This window comes from Crotalus tigris, unplaced genomic scaffold (genome assembly GCF_016545835.1).
Source record: "Crotalus tigris isolate CLP2741 ecotype Arizona unplaced genomic scaffold, ASM1654583v1 scf7180000017567.3851432, whole genome shotgun sequence".
Lineage (NCBI taxonomy): Eukaryota > Metazoa > Chordata > Lepidosauria > Squamata > Viperidae > Crotalus > Crotalus tigris.
This window is the reverse complement of record NW_024096477.1, coordinates 2,717,891-2,739,479: the sequence shown is the minus strand read 5'-3', so window position 1 is coordinate 2,739,479 and position 21,589 is coordinate 2,717,891. Positions and strand designations below refer to the sequence as shown.

At 36.7% G+C, this 21,589-nt stretch overlaps 1 protein-coding gene across 2 annotated transcripts; it reads right to left on the bottom strand.

The window, feature by feature from the left end:
- Window positions 1-1,029: 1,029 nt before the first annotated feature.
- On the bottom strand, window positions 1,030-19,377 carry SSR1 (signal sequence receptor subunit 1). Of its 2 annotated transcripts, XM_039350431.1 has the most exons (9): window positions 19,021-19,377; window positions 11,862-11,980; window positions 10,386-10,473; window positions 9,787-10,049; window positions 8,571-8,647; window positions 6,418-6,496; window positions 5,532-5,625; window positions 5,018-5,032; window positions 1,030-2,084 (listed from the first exon to the last, which is right to left on the bottom strand). In XM_039350431.1, the coding sequence occupies exons 1-9, from the start codon at window positions 19,106-19,108 to the stop codon at window positions 2,017-2,019; spliced, it is 891 nt and encodes a 296-aa protein (XP_039206365.1). In that variant the 5' UTR covers window positions 19,109-19,377; the 3' UTR covers window positions 1,030-2,016. The 2 variants fall into 2 exon arrangements, with proteins under 2 accessions (XP_039206365.1, XP_039206373.1); XM_039350439.1 differs by lacking the exon at window positions 5,018-5,032 and having other exon boundaries at window positions 19,021-19,236.
- Window positions 19,378-21,589: the final 2,212 nt, after the last annotated feature.

The following is a 21,589-nucleotide window of genomic DNA, read 5'->3' as shown; positions in this document are numbered from 1 at the left end:
GGATTTTCTTACCCACAATCCTGAAAATTTCTAGACATGTACCTTTGTTGTTAATAGTCTGGAAAAGTTCTCTGCTAATGGAGAAATAAATAATTCTACATTTTAGGGTGGTTAATAACTATTTTTAATATAGAAAACTATCTTACAAAAATCAGTTTTTTCACCAAAAAGGAACTTGAAAATATTTTGTCCTATTCCTTCATGAGTAATTATTTCAGAGATGAACAACGCATAGTTCCCAGTCAGTTAAGCTCTCTCATTCCTGTACGTACTTTACTAGTTCTTTGCTGTCTTCTTACTATTAGTCCCAACCTCAGCAATAAAGAGGGATGGACACATGGAACACTGAGCAACACAAATTATGAAGTTTAAAATAGGGATACCAAAGATTTTCAGCTATTTCAAGTAAGTAATGAAATAACTTACAGTCTTCCAAGAGTTGGTTGAGTCGCTCAAGTATCTTCTGAGATGAGGAGGATGATACAAAAAAATTATGTCTCAGTTTCATATCCTGAATCCCTGCTTTAATTATTTGCTCCATGGCCAAGGTTAAAAGAATCAAATACAGTGGTACTTTAGTATTCAACTGCTTTGAAACTCATTGAATTTGGTACTCAACTCATTTTGACTTGAAAAGTTTGCCCCAGTACTTGTTTCTTTGGTACTCAATGCAGAAGCTAGAATTTGTTGGTGTCAGTTGTCTTGTAACTCACTAAATTATTCCTTATGCAAAAAAGTTCTTTGGTACTCATCGTTTTTGGTACCAATCATGCCTCCCAGAACCAATTAATGATGAGTACTGAGGTACACTGTATTAGGAATTAACATACTGCTTTAATACTGTTTCTAATCTATTCTTCTATAGATACTGAATTTTATTGTATTGGTGTAACAGAATATTGTATTTTAGTAATATTCACGTTATTACAGACCAAGGAGATCACAATTAAACAATATAAATTATGGAAATACTCATGCTAATTGGAAATTAAGAGTTCAAAATAGAAAAAGCACCACAAAATACAAAAATAAAACGTAAGTTACATTTTTACTGTCATTTCAAAACTTTTTTCATATACAATCAAATATGGGAAACAGAAGAGCACAATTCTGCTGAATGTTTACAAGTTGTTATCCAAAGAAACTTTCAGGTATGTCAAACCTTATATCCAGCTTTATCTATGAAATCTGACAGATTTTGTTATCCATGATTGTGTTTCTGAATGATGGGAGAATCCCTGAATTTATACTGATGAGGCTCAATGTTAAACAATTTGAACTAGCATTCAAAACTCACCTGGTCGAACCACCAGAACACTTGACTGAAGTAAAATTACCAACAGTTACAAATGCACAGTTATATTGCAATCAAAAGACGACAGATGTCAAAAAAGAGCACACAACCCAAATTTCAGAATTGCAGCTGCTACAGAGAATATTGGACATATATGCAAGAACATTTGGGATCTCAGATTCTGTGCATTTTATCACATCAGCAGCCATTTAAAAATACTGCTAAAAGCAGTTACTCCTGCTTGTGCCTTTAGAATACAAAACTCCGATTCAGTGCTTCATGAGAGATTCGACATGTGTACTAAAAATAGCTACATACATGTAGCAACGAGTGAGTGCGATCTATGACTCAAATACTAAATAAGAAAATGCATAAAGACCTTGTAGAACAGAACACAATTAGAACAAGATGGGAAATGACATTTTCATTTGTGACAAAGAATCAGAAACAAAAGCATGCAAATGACAAATCAGCATTATGAAGAGACTCTGAAGGCACATTTCAGAAAGCACAATGATTTGCAATTAAAAGTTTCTTTAAAAGGAACTTGAAGTGCATTTTTAGCAATGTTCTCTGGACACAACTAAATGCTTAGTCCAAATATTTGATAGTATTCTCCTCAGTCAATATGGCTTTCAGCATATTTCAACTCCCAATTCAAGCCAAACACTAGGGAGGGTTTTGATGGCTGGGTTAGTAAAGGTTGACTGGGCTAACAAGATTTACTCGTCAGAGCCCACTGATCTTTTCTGTGTCCTCTTGCGTGGCAACCGTCTTGGAGAAGCTTTATCTGTAGTTAAAAAAGAGAGAACAGCCCTTACTTAACACTATGTGTTAAAGAAACATTCTCTGGCAGACAAAAGATACATTATTTATTTAAAAAATTATTGTGCAAGCACTACACTCAAAAATATGGTATGGACTAGTTAGGAACATGCAACTGTTATCTCTTATGTGCCCTAAAATAATGGGAAACCAGATATCCAGTGCTAGCTCTGGTCTGGAAATGGGGCAGCCTTGAGTGAATGAAGTCTTTTTGCCCAATTCGTTTCCTCTACTTTCAACAGGAGTAATGTAGTCCATGGTAAATGGTTATAAGGAAGGAAGATGCCCAATGCCCAATTTTCCTCTGTAGCTCAGGGCAGCCAGTCTGAAAAATAATCTTCACATCCACATGTTTGAGAATATCATATCTATACTTTGCACTAAATAGAAAGGATGCTGTAATATGGTAAAATGATATTACGTTAGCCATGTGGAGCAGACATAAAGTTTACGCTAACTTATTACATTTTTTTTTAAAAGCCAAATTAATATTCAAGGAGCCACATGTCATTTTGAACAAAAGTCTGAATGCAACTAATCAGCTTATAATTTTGTATTTTAGTTCATCTAGCCACAATTATTTTGGGGGCTGGGTTTTCTTCTTAAAGTTGGCAGTTCACAGTGCCGCAATAATAGCAGAATCTATAATTAGCAGAATAATCATGTTGACTAAATATGATAGCAGTCTTTTTCTGATAAGATGGGGAAAGTTGATGCATACTGCAGGACTAGCAATCTAATACTATCTGTTAACTCCCAGTAACAAATTACTCCAAGCCTACTTTGACTCTCCTTTGCATTCTGCCAATTTTTATAACTCTACCATTTCTATTATCCAGTATTTTGCCCAGCCATATCCTCAACTTCATCACTCCTTGCTTAGGATGCTCTCACAGAAAATGTCATACTAATTAATTTAGCTCCTGGAGCAACCAATTATTTGATATGTTTGCACCAATTAATGCAGCATTAGAGGCTTTTCTTCTGTGTTAATTGCCCACATATTAGCCATAACAAAAACATAAATACCAAGTTTAGTCAGCCTAAGTCTTTTCTATAATCTCCTTTCAAAATTCATAATGAATTTCTACACACTAACTTCCTTAATTTCATAATATAGAATTAATGTAAGACAATCATGTTAAATATGCCACAGAATTTCTGAAAATTGTTAGCGATTTTATTTAGTTTTTTTAAAAGAAAATCTCATATTTTCTTTAGGAAATTATATATTAAACACTGTAGCAAAGTAAACATTACAGAGGGAATTTCTAATTCTGAATTATGGAAGTGTGGTATATTAATGCACTTAAAAGTTAAATAAGGAAATCTCGCCTCTGTTATTTTGCCAGTAAGTATCACTAAGCCAGCCTTCCCTAAATTGGTGCCCTCTGACTCCAACATCTTGGCACTTCTGCCAGCACAAGAAATGTAATTAAACACATGTGAAGATCATTGTTGATGAAACCTTCACTAAGCTATCATCCCTTTAGTTAGCTTATACTTTAAGAAACAGTAAGTCTTGCAGCAATACATGTTACTTTCCCTGCAGAAATAACAACTGTCATTTAAGTTCTAATATAGTATGTAGAGTTCAGAAATGAAAGACTACATTAAGAGATATTTTTTATTACTGCAAACTATTTATGATAGTTTTGTGCTGAATGAAAGCATATAGCAGTCTACATTTAAAATATTTTATATTTTAAAACAATCTATTCAGGGAATACAATGTATGTATGTTTAAGTTCCTTTACCTCCTCTAGAAAAGAGACCTGATATAACATTTTGCCACGTGTTTTGCCATTTTCTATTTTCCAATAAAAATGCCCATTGGGTTACCTGATTCAGACTTCTCACCATGTGATTCACTTAACAACCACAGGGCTCATTTAACAGACAGGGTGACTTACGTAATGACCATCATAAAAACAGTCATAAAATCAAGTCTGGTACATGGGGACTCAACTAATGACCACAATGTCACAACCACGTATTCCAGGCTCAATTGCGGGTGTAAGTTGAAAACTACTTGTAAAGATAAAATTTTGAACTATACAATTTGAGAGTGTTTTTTTTAAATACAAATAAAAAGGAACATGGCTGTTAGCCAGTGAAGTATACATTTTTCCTACTATGTAGTACAATTTCAGAGAAAAGCAAAATAAAATAATGGTTTAGTGACCAGGTTCTAGACAACAGATTTCCTGATATCTCACCAGCAACATAAGCAAGGTGCCTCTGAAGATGCCAATTGCAGTTGCTGATAAAATGTTAGAAATCTGTTATCTTCTAGACTATGGTCACAAAACTCTGTAATTAAAACTCTGCAGTTTTAATACAGCCCAGAAAAAAATTGTACTGGACTGCAACTTCAGCCTTATATTTTACATTAGGTATTAACCTATAAATTTCTTGGTCCTTTCCATCATATTCATTTTTGATGCAACTCTGGTCTGACCAATATAACTCCATTTTAAATAAGCCTCTTAAATAATCAGAAATTAGTGAACTGGCAGATATCAAGCATGTAATACATGCTCAAAAAGAAATACAGAAGTAAATCTCATAGCATTACACAACTGCTAGGATGAACAGAGTGGAAATAATTTTGAAAGAATGGGTGGGTATTCCATGCATGCTGAACATACTCCAATTTTACACTGGAAATGGGCACAATCTCCTTTAAGGTCAAAATATTTCAACTTCTAATTGGATAAGTTTTATTTTAATACTTCTACAAAATATGCAACAGCTATTTGCCAAGTTTGTTATTAAAGCTGGTGAAATCCTTCAAACTTTGGTATTATTTTATTACTACATGCAGTTATTATAAATCACCAGGAATGAATTCTATGTAAAATTTTAAAAGCCTCAACCCAGTAAAGTATATCTCACCTCTTCTACTTTGCACTGAAGGCAGAGAAAAAACAAAAACAAAACAAGATGTTAGCAAAGATTATAAGCATTTTAAAAATGTAATGTATTTGAATTTATTTCTGAGTTAAATAGAAACAGCAAAATTTAATATCCCACAATGTCTTCAAATCTACAGAGGCTACTTATCATCAATAATCATAGAATTACAGAGACAGACACGACGCCACGAATGATGCCGTTCTGACTAAATGGAATCTTAACATTGTAAATCTGCTCTTGACAGAAGGGAAATCTCCAGAACACAAAGGAAAAGATACGGGAGGAAAACAGGAAATTCTGTTGCATTTTTTTTCAACACCGAATATAGTCTAAAGCTCTGCCCAACTACACTTGCCATTAAACAAAATCTACCGAAAAATAGCCTAATATATTTAAAAAGTCAATTCGGAAATCAATTTTTCCACTGAGATATTGTCTTCACTTTTTTACAATGCAAATACTTTTACTACAGACAAACTGCTTTGATACTTACTGATCTGATTTAAAGTTTCTTGAGGAATCCAACTCATGTCAACATCATTTTGATTAGAAGTTCCCATCTCTACTTTTTGAGCTGGTCTTTTTCTCTGAGGGGATTAGAAACAAAAGTAATAAAATAAAATATTATCATCTATAAAGTCAAAAAAAGGGGAACTTAAATTATTTTGGCATGATACCCAATAAATGAAATAAGCATTATCCAACCATTAAAACAGATACATTAATTAGAAATCCACTTTTATAATAGCTATTTCATTAATTGTCTCCCTTTCATCATTTCCTTATCATTTAAAATACCTTTCAAATGTAAAAAGGCTCATTTGAAATGCTGCAACTGTTAAATTATTGATGTCAGTGGAAGATATTCAATTTGTAATATTTTTACAGTTCTGGTAAAAGTTAATTTTTAGACACGAAGGTAGTTGACTTGATGGAATTTTTCACTATTTTTAGCACTGAGCAGCATAGATACAATGAGCTCTCTATTGGCCTATCTTAATTTTCCTGTATGTACATTTTTAAAAGATTTGATAAGAAAAGCACTAGCAAGCCAGATGACATCATCCTTCTTCTATGAAATTTAGAGTAAGGCAAAGTTCCCCAATGTTTCCGGCTTTGCCGACTGGGACCGGAGTGCGGGGATGGTCTGTGCAAGTGAGTGAAGATGTGCATGTGCAAGCTTGCCAGCCATTTTCACAGCCCAGATGTAAACCCCTCATGGCCCACAGGTTGAGGACCCTGGAGTAAGGCATACAAATTTCACAATCCTACACCAATCCACATATTCAGATAATGCTACAGACCATCTTCTCAGCTTAGAAGAAACAATGATGGTATTCTAAAGTCAGGGGGGGAAATAATTAAAAATAGCTACTTACCTTCCTAGATTCCAACAATTGATGTAGACCAACAATGACAAGTAGGCCAAGTCCCGCCAGGAACATATACATAAAGATCCTTATTTAGAAAGATGAGAAAGTCTAGTAAGATTTCAATTCTTTTAAGGCAAATTTTTTTAAAAAATCTCTGAACACTCATAAAACATAAAGTGATTCTGGCAGCAGATAACAAGCCAATAAAATAGTAAACTAAAAGAATTATTACCAAAATTATTATATAATTATTAAAATACCATTCAAAATTATAAAATCAGAACTAAAACAAGAAAAGAGAAAATTAGCCAAGGGATATTAATAACAATGGAGCCTCTTCACAAATTCACCTGTCCTCTGGGTTCAAGCTTGCTGGCATAACCAGGTCTTGAGGAAGCTTTGAAAGCTCAGGGGTGACAAAGTTGACCTAATCTCTTTGTAACAAATTCCACAATGTGGGTGCCATAGCAGAAAAGGCCCATCATCTATGGATTGCCAAATGTAGCTCCCTAGATGACAGAACCTGTAACATACCCATTCTGGTGGATTTGGTGGGACAGGCAGATGAAATCAGAAAGAGGAAGTCCGTCAAATAATCTGGACCCATACAGCAATATAGGGCTTTAAAGATCCCACTGAGTTGGATCTGGGAGCAAATTAGTAACCAAGCAGCAGAAGTGTCATGTATGCTTTACCAGAAATACACACAAGTGGTCACTCTGCTGCATTTTGCACCAGCTGAAGTTTACAGATACTCTTCAGGGGCAGCCCCATGTAGAATGCATTGCAATAATCTAATCAGAAGGTGACTAGAGCATGACGAATAAAGCTTCTCAATCCAGGAATGGACACAATTGGCACACAATGTGAACTTATGAATGGCTCTCCTAGCACGACTACCTGCTCTTCAAGCAAGAGTCAGGACTCCCACATTGTACACAGGGTTTGTTTCGGGTGGTTCAATCCCATCAAGCATTAAAGATACTATAGATCTAGAACCAGAAGGCCCAACACCCAAAGCTACTGAGTTGAAGCCTCCTGTTCCCCATCCAGACCCTCAGTCTACCACACCGGGATAGGTCATCTACAGTATCACTTAATTTGCCAAGAGCAAAGATGCACAATTGGATAGCATCAGCATATTGATGATACCTCATCCCATGGTGATGGATGAACCCACCCAGCTATCTTATGCGGATACTGAATAGGAGAGAAACAGCACCAACCCCTAAGGCATCCCATACAGAAGGGGCTGAGATCAAGATCTCTCCTCCCCAATCAGCACTAACTAGAATCAACTAACCAGGAGAAAGGAAGTGACCAGTATAGCACTGTGGTGCCCAGCCCCAATCCTGAGTCAGACCAGGATACCATAGTCAATGGTATCAAAAGCAGCCAGAGGTCAATTAAATTAAGGATGGATGCACTATCATCATCCTATCTGTGCCAGAGATAATTCAAAAGTGCAACCATACCCAGGTCTGAAACTTTACTGAAAATGATCCAGATAATCAATTTCATCCACAGCCCTCGGAAGTCTTTGCACAATCACCTTCCATCAAAAAGGGAAGCTGGATACTGGACACAAAGTTGTCCAGTATCGAAGGGTCCAGCAATGGCTTCTTGAGCAGAGGGCAACCTAAGATCTCCTTAAGAGGTAAAGGAGCAACCTACTCACTCAAGAGAAAAATCAGCCATTGTTATGATCCATTCACACAATACCCTCTGGACTGCTTTCACAAAACATGGATTTTGTGCATAGATTTTAAGAGCAAGTGGTTGAACTCAAAGTCCTAAGGACCTTGTTCACTTCCTTAGGTCCAACAAGTTCAAATAATAGTTGGAATGCCCAGATTATTCTATCATAAATTAATATATGATATCACTATCTAAATAACCTTGGTGAGACAGGCAGCTGCTAACCTCAATCAGTATTCAATGATTTAATATACAAATAATGAAGGATGAACAATATGTTATAGTCTCTTAGCATTCACGACAGCAAGCTGCTTTTACTGTCTCTGTCTCAAGGTTTGGCGATTAAAAAACAAGGAAAATCTTAACCTTTTCAAAACCTAAATGAATATGCATGTTCTTTTATAATAGCAAAAAAGGCTAGTTATCACCATCATAAAAATTAATTAGCAGAATAATCTTACGTTTCACCATCTAATCCATCTTCTTTTTCAATAATTGTAACAGTTTGATTGAAGACAGCATCTTGAAAGAAATTCCCCTAAAAAGACATATTAACAAAGCTATCAGATTTAGGCCATCAGATGGCACTATTGTTACAGAGGACTCCAGAAAAAAGGTATATTCCTTGCACTTGCTTCTAGCTTTTCTGCAAAATAAACTGTATATTTATATCTATATTTATTGTTATATTTTGATAGATAGATAGATAGATAGATAGATAGATAGATAGATAGATAGATAGATAGATAGACAGACAGAGATAGATACAAAGTGTGAATGGTATTTGTTAACTATTCGAGATTGCCAATCTTTTTGCAGCTGAACTTTTAAAATTATTTTTTCAGCTGTCAAATGTTTCAATACATGAAGGAATTACTTACTCATATCACTATAGAAGATGAGATTTTTCAGATAATTTTCCTATTTCCCCTAAATATTAAGATGCGATAGTTATTTTTGGTGAATGGAATAGGTTTATAACTATATTAACCTTAGTAGAAGTTTAGCATTCTTAATTTGGTGGAAGACTGAACATTTAGCAGTTTACTATTGAATTCTAGTGATAAGTTTTTTAGCCTGAAGAGAGAGTTTGATGCTGAAAGAGGCTTACAGGTTGTATTGTATTGCCTTATCATAATAGCAGCTCTTAATGCCTCAGATTTTGACTTTTTAAAACAGTATTTCTCTTCAAGCCACAACAGTAACTAAGAAATTGTTTTGGATAAGATTAAGGAAACAATACACTTTCTACTGGAATGCTGATCAGGTGAGGAAAACACTGTACCTAAGAAGTAATAGAATATTCAGTAATACTCTCAATAAAATATGCCTCCATAGTGATCAAAACAAGATATGAAATATGCAAGCATATAGATAAACTGATATGGATGTTATTGAGTGAGGCAAACATGGACTTTTGAAATGCATTGTCCTATTAACTTTCTCAAAATGCATTATTTTGCATAGCCAATATCCTTAAACAAGTCATAACTTATAATATTCAAAAATCATCCTAATAAATGATAGCAGAACTAGCAGCACAAATTTTTATACAAGATAGCAAAACTAGCAGCACCGCGATTAAGATTAAGACCAACTAACTGGCTGACCAATTTCTGCATATCAGGTAACACTGCCACAAAAACACAAAAATACCAATTCCATATCCTCACTTACATTTTGATCTTTGTAATTCAAATTGATAACCAGTCCAAAGGGACGGCCACCCATCGGCTCTGCAGGAATGAAGGAATATTCAAATGTGGCCTGTCTCTGTGGTGGAACAATTGTGTTTAGAGGAAGAGCAGTGAAATTCTGAATAAAAAACTGATAATCTTGTGGGTACCGAAATGAAGCATCTAGTGATTCTACGATGAAGTCTTCTGTACCCTTATTAGTAAAGCCTACTAAAAACTTCACAATGTTGTTTGCTGGAAAATCTAGGGGGGGAAAAAGAATGAAAAAATTTAGGGTTTCATTTTTAAGTTTTAGTTTTAAAAAACAAAATAGATAAGATAAGCTAGCCTGATGTAGAATTCAAAGTATGACTCACACCCAGCCTGTCACAAGACCCTCACTTGACACTCCCACACCTGAAGCTCTTATATAAGTAGAACACTGACACAGACATCCACTAAATACCGATGAAGATGTTACCTAGCCTGGTAACGAAGCTTTTGGAAACCAACCCTCAAGCTCAGAGAATGAACCTTCACCCTCATCCTACACCCGAGCTACAGATATACAACACCATTGCAATTCAAAGTATGTTTTACCTTCTCCTTTCACAAACAAAATGGTTGTATCAGCATTAGGTGATGCTTTAGGTTCTCCTGACAGATCATCTTCCTCTTTCTCCTCTGTCTAATATAAAATAATGTTTTGAAAAGCCTATGAGAAACAGTGAAGCAATGAATAGCTAGAATATATAAGTTTATTGTATCTCCCACGTAAAAGTACTTCAATATTCAAATACATTAATTCCTCCTCAAATCTAAGATTTTTAAAGATATAATTACAAAAATGATGTTTAGATCAGAGTATTTCAAACTATGTTCTGGAGAACACAAAATTTGCACAAGAACATGAGATTTGGATCCCTCAAAAGAGGTTTACTCCAAAGTAGCCAATTTTCAATGGCAGTCTTTCTGAGGGATTCTGAGAAATTTAGTTTTTAATAGGTTCAATGGAGAAAGTTTGAAAATCCTTGGCTTAGATAATGAAGTAGGTACAGATTTTGTAATGAAACAGGCATAGACTATAACAGTGGTGGCGAACTTATGGCACGCGTGCCAGGGGCGGCACTCAGAACCTTCTCTGTGGGCACATGTGCCATTGCCCTAGCCTCGCCCCCCCATGACCTCCTCCTCACCAGCAGCCCCCCTGGAGGAGAGTCGCCCCACATGGAGCAGCGTAGCCAAGGACATGGCAGCCAGGCAACATAGACAAGACTCTGCCCTCACGCCCTATCCCGCACAGTTGATGCTGTGGGGCACAGGCAGAGGGCATGGCCACCATGGCGCTGCCTGGGCGATCTGTGGTGGGCCCTGGAGGCGGTGAGTGGCCCTGCGGGCAGGCGAGGTGGGGAATGCGGTGGGGGCGGGGCCAGTTTTTAAGCACTCAGTCTCTAAAAGGTTCGCCATCACTGGACTATAACAAAACCAAATATATTTAACAAATTGATCAGATACTCCTAAACCAGAGGACAAAATTGTTAAAACTGAAAATTTGCTGAAGTCAGCTCAATAACATTGAATATATTAGCATTTAATCAAGTACTTCCTTAAAACTCAGTTGTAATCCTAACTGAGTAGCCAATGGTCTAGAAAATGTATTGATGTCTTAAACCAAATGGAATCAAATTAATTATATTTTAACTATATTAAGAGATATTAATTTTATATGAGCACTGCCTACCTGTATCAGAAATTACTGTAAAGTAACTGAACCAAAATAGTTAAACTCGTAAAGCATATTTTCATCAATTCAAACTTTTATTTAGATTTACTACATTATAACATTTGGTATTATATGTATAATTAATTTGTTTCACTGTATCTGCATAATGCTTCTTAATAATTAAGTTACATATTTCAGCTAGCAAAACTACTTAGTACAGTGTATTCTATTTCAGCTGGGACTCACAAACATCACAACTGTGACAATGTTAACACTCTTGGTAACATATCTATTGTTCAAATAGTGCTGACAGGACACATCAACATGAAATTTAAAAAATTTTGTAGCTGTACCAATTCTGTGGGTTCATCTTCTTCAACTTCAGCTTCATCATCTTCATCCTCAACGATTGTATCTTCTATTGCTTCTTCATCTTCAGTAGCATCTTGGGCAGACACAAGCAAACTGGAACCTAGAGAAATGAAAATGAAAGTTTGCTCTTATTGGAAAAAAGCACTAGAAAACAATTCAAAAAGAGCCACAGGTTGTTTGTTGTTGTTGTTGTTTTAAAAAATCAAACTACTCAAAGGTATACAACAATTAATATATATTAATGTAGTAATTATTCTGCAAGATACCACACATATTATTTCATTTACATTACTGTAGTTCTACTGCATTTTGAAATCACAGTACTCAAATGACTTCACAGTACAGATAGTCCTTGAGTTATGACCATTTGTTCAGTAACCATTCTAAGTTACAATGATGTTGAACAAAGGGGGTTTATGACCACTCCTCAAGAGTTCCTGGCAGCCAGCTCATGATTATATTGGTCATGTGATCATATTTCTGACACTCTCTGGCAGCTTCCCACAACTGACAGCAACCAGGAATGCTGGAATTGAATCCTTAAGCGGAGCACGGAGGTGCCTGAGGGTGTGAGAAACACCCTGGGAAGCTACAGGCCCCACTGACATGCAGAAACCTGTCAGAGCCCTGAACCTCGACTTACTCCCTGCCTCACCAGGCTTGGGTCGATTTGACCAGTTACAAGGTCCAGCAGCGCACATAAATTGTTCCACTTGCAGGAGCACCTTCCTACAGAAGAATGGAGAATGATGCTGGTTTGTCAGTAGCAGGAGAAAAACAGCTGAAGATGAACAGGGCAAAACAAGTTGCTGTAAAGTGCCGGGTGGTGGGGGCAATTGGGGGTTAGCAGAATGGTGCTGGCATGGCTGGTTATGAGCAGCGGCAGCACTAAGGCTGAAGTTGAGGCAATTGAGGCTGGCTAAAACTGCTGAAGGGCTGCTGTGCAGAGTGGTCAAAAGGGTATAGACGGGGAGGAGATAAGTGAGTGGCAGGAGGTGCAATACCCCTGCTCTCCTAAGTGCTGATGGGCCAGGTGGGTGGCTGAGGTTTCCCAGACCATGGTAGCTTTGTGTCATATTGCAGGGCCAGGCTGGGGTGGATGAGATTTCCAGGGCCTGCTGCAGCTTTGTGCCACACTGCAGTGTTGCCCCAGCTCATGTCTGGCCTGCCTTGTGGCTGCTGAGCAAGGGTTACGGGATGTCTTAACAACTGTTTCGCTCAACAACCAAGATTCCAGTCCTAATTGTTAAGCCAAGGACTATAAGTATTTAGCTTATTTCCTCTGTAGAAATATTTTATCTAAGTTGGATCTGAATAATTTAGTAGGGGACAAATCGCGTTCAAAATGAATCTAGGCTCCCCTTTCCAGCTCTAAAATTACAGAGTTAGAGAACAAAACAAGAAATTCTGTTAAATCTCTTAATATTATTTTATTTACTTTATATTTTGTTTTAAGTATTTTCCATTATAAATGATCTTGAGAAGTTTTGTCTATCTACCTCATCACTACCAATTTCTAAAAAAAAAAAACCACAAACAAACAAACAAACCCTGAATTAAATTAATTACTTTACCTGAACCTTCTTCTAGTTTGGGAGAATTGTTTCATAACCTGTGGCGTTAACGTTAATTTTAACAATACTTATACTTTTACTTGGAAGCACTGATATAATTCAGCAAACAACCTAATGAGGGTTGATGTCATAAGTTGCCTAATCACAACACATTGCAAAGCCTGGTGGTATAAAGTATTCTCTAAAATGTTCTTTGGTGTTCTCTGTTATTACTTTTACTACTATTATTGGAAAATTTATATGGGCGACCCATTTTACATATCCAACTTTGGATGGCGAACAACATCCACAAAATTACCTAATAAAAACCTCCAGCAACAAACAAAAAGAATACAGTAATGATTCAGTAACTGAGGTACCATATCCAAACAGTATCCATAACACAACCAAACCAATATAGGCCTCCTCTGAGATCCAAGCTCAATACTTAGAGGAACAGCCAGGTGTTCAAAGCCTTCTGGAAGGCCTGGATCACAAGAAGGTGGCTTTTCCAAAGAGCAGGCCTGTCTCCCAGATCCCACCAGATGACATTGTTTAATAGAAGGGAGCTAGAGTATATCTAGCCTGTCAGATCTGGTGAAACAGACTGAAATCACAGAAATGGGGAGTCCCACAAGTAATCTAATCCTTTAAGCTAGGGCTTTAAATGTGACAATCAGGTTCTTGAACTCCCCCAAGACACATACTGAGATTCAATGCAGTTTTTGCAATAGCCATGTAGCATGGATTAACATTGCCCAGAATGGCTGCATTCTGGACAATTAAAACTTCAGAGTTTTTCAAGGTAAGTTCTATGTAATCCCACTGCAACAATCCAATCTAGAAGTGACTAAAGCATGAGGGATAGCAAACAGAGTCTTCTGGCCCAAGAATGGACACCACAGTGCTGATTTGTGCTAAAGCTCCGCCTCCATCAAGACTGCCAGGTGCTCTTTGAGCAGGAGCCATGAATTCAAGAGGACTCCAAAGTTGTAACTCTAACCAACTCTATTCAGGGAAGGTGCTATCCATTGAGAGCTAAAGCTGAACAAACCCCCACCAAATCCAGGGGGTGACCTTGCCCAGAAGTTTAATTAAACAGGAGTGGGGAGAAAACAAAGCCTGAGGCACCTATATAAGAAATCTCTGATTTCAACTCTCTCCAACACTGACTAGAACTGGCCCTGAAGGACACTCACATCAACACACTATTCTGCCTCCCTCTACTCCTAAACTTCTAAGCCAGTCCAGAAGAATATACTAAACGATGATAACAAAAGCTGCTAAAAGATCCAAGAGGACAAAGATGACTACATCATCAAAGCTCATCCACAAGTGCAACCAATGCTACCTTGGCTTTACAGTCCATTGTGAATCCTGACTAAAAAGGCTCCAAATAATCTGCTTCTCCCTTAAATTGTGCACCTAATATCTTCCCAACAACTTTCCATAAAAAGGGAAGACTGTTGTACAGTACTGTACTATTAGATCCAAGGATACTTTTTTTAGGGGATGGACCATCATCTTGTCATATCGGCCTCAAGCACAGCTCAAATGCTAAGCTCCATATAATCCAGAACTTTTCTTAGAAAATAAAAATTATTTAACATAAAAATTCTAGCTCAATGCTTTTTTATTTATTTATTTAATTTTATTTATATGCCGCCCAATCCCAAAGGACTTTAAAACTTTCTATTATATATATATTTTGTAATTAGATATTAGCTACCAATGATAACTATTTTGTAAGGGTACCCTTTTTATGATCTCAAAATGTACAGAAAAATATAGTTCCTACAAACTCGTTTGCCAAAATTAGGCATAGCATTAAATGAAAAAAAAAAATGCAATAAAGGATTTCAGGACATCTTCAAATAAGAGGGGCCAAAGCAAACTTTCTATAGGGAGAAGAAACAATCAAATTTTCCTTTCTATTATGACATTAATTAGAAAAAAAAATCTAGTCCACCAAGCAGGCACTGCTGAAAAATTTCAGTACGTTTCAATTTGACCAATAAAATATGAAGATCAATAATTTGATTTTCAATGTATTGAGCACATTTATTTATTTAAATATTTGCTGCCCATCTCATTTCGAAGGTACTATGGGGCGGCTTACAGCACATAACATATATGAGCAGTAGCTTCAAAATGCTGAAGTTTTATAAAACCCATAATAAAGAATTAATATATCAAAATATGTAAAGTATTTTATTTCCCAAATTAAACTATTTCATTTATTTATTTCTAGCTACTGTTTGAACCAAATATTCTTTAATGTTTTCTCTTAAAAGAAGCACAACAGACATCTAAAACTTCAGCTCATTTCAGGGTTGTTTTTTTTAAGCCACTAGTATATATTTTAGAAAGAATGATGATGTGGCATCACAGTGGAGGATACTGAACATCTATTAAGGCAGCCAGAAAAATCTAAAAAATTTAGGGTTCTGGTAACTTTCACACTTCTGGTATAAATATAGTAGTTACTGTCAAGGGAAAAAAGCTTGAATAATGTTTGATAGCTAAAAGAAAATGAAATCCTCTAGCATTCATTTGTGGTATTAAGTTAATTCTCAGTCAGATCTTGCTTGGGAAAATAACTAAAAGACATAATACAGGCATTCCACTATAACTACAGTTATTTAAGCATAACTATTAAAAATGAAATTAATATATACAACCCTTCCAATGAATAAGATATGCATATTCAATAGAATTTATATCACTACTTGATCAGAAGTATTGACTTTATTCTCTCACTAAGAAAGTGTCACCCACCACATGAATAAGACATGATTTCACTGTAGTTAAAGTTGGGCAAAAAATGTACCGTATACACTTTACATTTTAACGTAAATCCCAAACTTTGCACTCACCCACTACAATTAGTGCAAATAAAATAAGTAGCAAAGCCCTGAGAAAATTTTGTCAGCATTCCTATTTAAACTAGGCAAAACTAAGATTTTTTAAAATGTGATCTCTGCTCCCTCAAGTCTTTTGTTATCCCCAAGGTTCCGACCCCATAGTCTAAAGATCCCAGAACGACCAATAACCTTGACATAAAAAATAATGAATCAATAAATGTATATATGTACATATGAAATGTACATATATATGATAAATAGAAAAGATTTTGGGCTGTGCTAGATAATTAAAATATTAACTTGCATGGGAAGTTAGCATATCAATTAAAATATGGCCATAGTAAAATATGTATACATAAAACTCAATTTTATAATAATATGAGAGAGAGAGAGAGAGAGAGAGAGAGAGAGAATGAGAATCCACATTGGAAATGTTGTGAATAATGCTCTCATCATTTGGAGTTATGCTTTGGACCTTTTAAAGGAGAAAAGGTAACATAACACAAAATTCTATTAATATTTTATTTGACGTAGCTTATTCACAGACAATAATGCATATAATTGTCTAATAAGAAAGGGCTAGAAATTTATAAATATGCATGCTAGAAAAGTGAACAAAGGGTTTTTTCCCCCTTTTCTCCAATACTTCAGTAGAAACTAATAGGACACTGAGAACAAGCAAATACAATTTAGCGAATTCAGTCCTACTCTAGAAGTGTCTTTAAATGAATATTAAACAAATTACTACTAACAATTTCTGGCAGTAGCAATGGGACAGAGCTATGGCTTTTATGCCTTTCTTATTTGTTTTCAAGAGGTGGCCTATTATTGTAGTTAAGATGATGGACAGTAATTCTTTTCTATGCTACTATGCAAAATTGTATTGCATTTATATCCTGCTGCAACCCAACAGCTTTCAATGGTTTAAAAGATACATAATTCAGAAAAAAGTTAAAACATTCATGGTAAGACACCTGCAGCTACATCTAGATAATCCTGCTGATCTTGAAAAACAGATCAAACTAGATGAGAGGCTATCAGAAAATCCAAGACTGTAGGCTAGATTGAAGAAAAAATATCCTCAGAGAAAAGAACAAGACACTTTTGCTAAGAGAACAACATTGTCACCAGGCCTTGAGTTCAACTTTAAGAGCATTTTACTTTTACAAAGTTATTGACATATGCAGAGCTGCTATGTCTTAAGAAGAAATAACACTACTGCTTTATTAGTCATTGGTTCGCCCAACAATTTACTACTGCTTCCAGAATGGTGAGACTGTGTTATGCTTTTGTTTCTCCATATGTGTATACATATATAATACAAAGTCAACTCAACTATTCACCATTACAGCAGCTGTATGGGTTACTTACTATTTTTAAACTAAAGTGAAGGTCTGGAATATATTTTAGGTTGTTTAGATAACTACAGATAGTTTGGAAGATATTACGGTATGCATAACACGGTGTCAGCATTCTCAGCAACACATAGTAACTTACACTGCAGCCATATGCAAAAAGGGCTTAACTCTCACAATAGGCCAAAGACACGTTTTTGTCCTCCAACCTTGTTTTCCTTCAGATGTATTACCCTATGGATTCACAGCCATGCTAGCCCAGTACAATGAATATACAGTTCAAGAGATCTGGAGAACGACTACATTGCCAAAGAGTGAATATGAGCTAGTACTAGTACCAATTCACATAATTTCAGCAACTTTTTCTGAATTTTTAAACCTTTGTCTAAGATACACCAGAGCATGCCTAGGATATTAACTACAAACAAGTGCAGCCATACTGATTTTCAGTGGATAGTGAATAGCAATTTTAAGATTTCCATTATTTCGTAATATAGTAATCGGTGTCAGTTATTAAAATTATTTCAATAAATTGATTTCACAGGGCAAATGCTACAAAAAGCCCAAGTTAACATAAATCTTTAAATCTATTAGATTGAAAATAACTTAACTGCAATTATGCTAACCCTAACCTATCCAACAAATTGTCAGCTGAGGTCCTGCCAATGGGAAGCACATTACTTCTATTTGCTGTTAGTATTTCAACAACACTCATAATCTCTTCCTTTTTCTCGAAGCGACAGAAACAAACGATTTGATCGTTGCTCGATGGCTAGAGCAGTATCTTACTTGTATTACTTAAAAAGTTTTCTGCTGCGGTCCAAGGCCGAAGATGAGCTCAATGACTTAAGAGAAACTGCATGTGGTTTCAGAGAGGGAAGGAAAAAGCAATCACAGCAGTATCGGGACCTTAAGCAACACGCTACTCCTGTCATTTAAAGCAGAGAGTGTGTGTGGGGTGGGGGTGGGGGAAATAGCCTTCGGTTTTAGCACGTGTCACTTTTGTCAGCCCTCAATAAACGGGACAGAAGCTGCACCAGGCGTTAAACTAAGCTCCAAGTCATTCATGAAAATCAGGGGTGTCGGCGGAGGGATCTGACACGTCAGCCCCAGGCGGGGGAGGGGTGCAGTGCAGACCACCACCTCAGACCACGGACAGAGCACTGAAGCGGAGCGGAGCTCTCGCGCTTTCCCACGACCCACCGACTCAAGAATCTCCTCGCGCGCTGTTCCTATTCCAATACTAACGACCTCCCACTCCTACCCTCCCCCCCCCCGCTTGTCCTCCGGCCCACACGGCACGGCAGCCAGCAACGGTCGCTCTCCGACGGTCGTCATGGTTCGGCCCTCGTCCTCTCCCTCTCTCACCTGGGCCAGATCGGGCACCGCCGAGGAGGAGGACGGCGGGGAAGGCCAGCAGCACGAGCACCAGCAGTTGGGGCAGGGACCGCCTCATGGTCGCGAACCAACTAGCGCCTTCGGTGGCAGCTTGTACTTTTTTTTTTTTTTTCCCTGCCACTAAGCAATGGCGCTAAGCTTCCATCCGGCCGACGTCCCGCCTTTCTTACTCCGCGCCGTCCTGACGTCACCGATCCAGGCACGCAGACCGCTTAACCCCGCCTTTTTCTTCCAATAGAACGATACAGCAGACGTGTCTTCCCCTGGAAGGAGGAGGAAGAGGCACGTAACTCAAAGTTACTCCTCTGGTAGGAGGCTGTCACAGAACGCGTGGCTATCCGCAGGTGCTCATGCGCAGTGGACTCTCTCGCAATCTTTCTCCGCGCTTGCTGGTTTCCTTTTAAACACCGCATTTGACCTCCGGCGATCTTCGCATAGCGCACGCGCATTAGCTTTGTCACGTGCTGTAGTGTAAAGGTTGGGGTTGCGTTTAAACTTAAGGGCTTTGCAAAAAAAAAAAAAAAAAAAAATTCCGCTGGCAGATTTGTTCCACGAAAAATATATTTTCACACGAAATATATTTATTTTTGTATATGCGTATTGTATTTAAACTTTTTTTTCCCCTTTCAACGGCGGCTTAGATGAATTTCAGATACTCAATAGAGCGAATTTGATTGGAAGATCAAACTTCAACAGCAACAAGTTGGCTTTGGGGGCAGAACAGCCTTTCTGAATACAGGCTACAGTTAGTTGTAGGGTTTTTTTTTTTTCTTAAATCCTATTTTTAATTTTATTTTTAAGTTGGTTTATTATGAATTCAAGTGAAGTCTTAAAATTTCCATTCCTAACCATTTTTTATCTGAAAATTTAACAATGGTGCATGTACTTTTAATTAATGCCCTAAGTATGCCCTGTGTTGCCCTGGGGCATGGATATGAAAATACCTCAAAAGTTTACTGAAATATGTGAAATTGTTACCCCACAGACACTGTTCCACAGTTTGGTCATTCCCCAGATCCCCCATTGGGCTTATTTTCATTAAACCTCAGTGGCATGGCTGTGAAACTCGGTAGTAGAGTGATATAATGGAAAATAGGTTAGAGGTTCATTGATAGCCTGATTATGTGCCATCAAGTCATTTTTGACTGCTAGCAATCACATAGATATTCTTCATGACAATCTACCCCAATCATCAACTATTTATTGCTTCTCTTTGTCTTCTTAAAGGAGAAAGGGTGTCTCTTCTACACTTCTGCATTTCCTGTCCTAACTTTCAGTCCATAGCATTTATTCTATTACAGAAAGCTGAGACTTCTTCTAACTTCCAGTGGTACATAATATATTGTTTGTGTCCAACTACTGTTTATTACTGTTATCAGTTGCATTTGTACATTTGTCAACTTTCCTTTTGGAGACTTGAAAACTATTCTAGTGCTTCATTTCTTTGATGGAAATCTTCCTATTTTTGAAGTGTGAACACTAATTGTTTCAGCCTGATGTCTTTTTTTTTTTTTAAATTAGAGTTTGCAAGTGTCAGCAGCTGCAAATATATGCCAGGATGGTTTCAGGGGAAAAGAACGCAAACATGCCACAAGCATTGCTGGTCAATAGTTATAGCTCTATTGATTCATCTTTAATTCATCTTCTTGGATCATCACTAGTATAAAATCTTATCTTTCCCCATGTTTACTTTTCAGTCTCTTCAGCTACCCAAGTATAAGCAATTAGTTTAGAACATTTTATCAGGACTGCAAGTTTCTTACCAAGCTCTACAAGTAGACGCCAGGTAAATTTCCATATCTGCTTGTTTTGTAAGGTTCTTTTTTCTGTTGATACCAATCTATCTTGTATTCCTCTTAACATCTTTTTTTATTCAGCAGGAAGCCATCATTCAGTCATTTACAATGAGCAATCGGCATTTCTCAGGCAGTCAGAAGCTATTCTGATACGAAATTTTCATCATAATTGAACATCCAGTTCCTTAGGACACACTTTTAATAGATCCACAGTGATATCTCAATATATGTTTTGGCATTGAAGATTCAAATATGGAACGCTATCCTAGATATTCTTCAGAATATCAATAAATTTAAATCCATTCATTATGGCAAAATGAACCCAAACAAAGGGAAATAACTAACAGACAAAAATCCCAGTTACTATTGGAGAAATATATATTCATTATTCTAAGCACAGCATGTGTTAAACTAACTTAATACTTGAGAGAAACGACAAACAAGTATGAATGGGATAAAAAGCATAAACAAATGAGTTGTGAGACAGGAGCTGTTAGATTCAAGAAAGGGTATTAGAATGTGACAAACCTCTGTTTTGGAGACCTGACTCCTTTGTAGATAGTCCCTTGTTGCTTTAAAGATTCAAGTCTCAACATTTGGGTCTGCTGAGTAGAACACTCAATTATATCCAATTTTGTAATTAGTAGTTGATTATCCAAGTTATCATGGTTCTCAATTAATTGTATTTGTATATCTATTTCTGTTGGTTTTAAGATTGTGAGTGATTTTATTACAGTCATTTT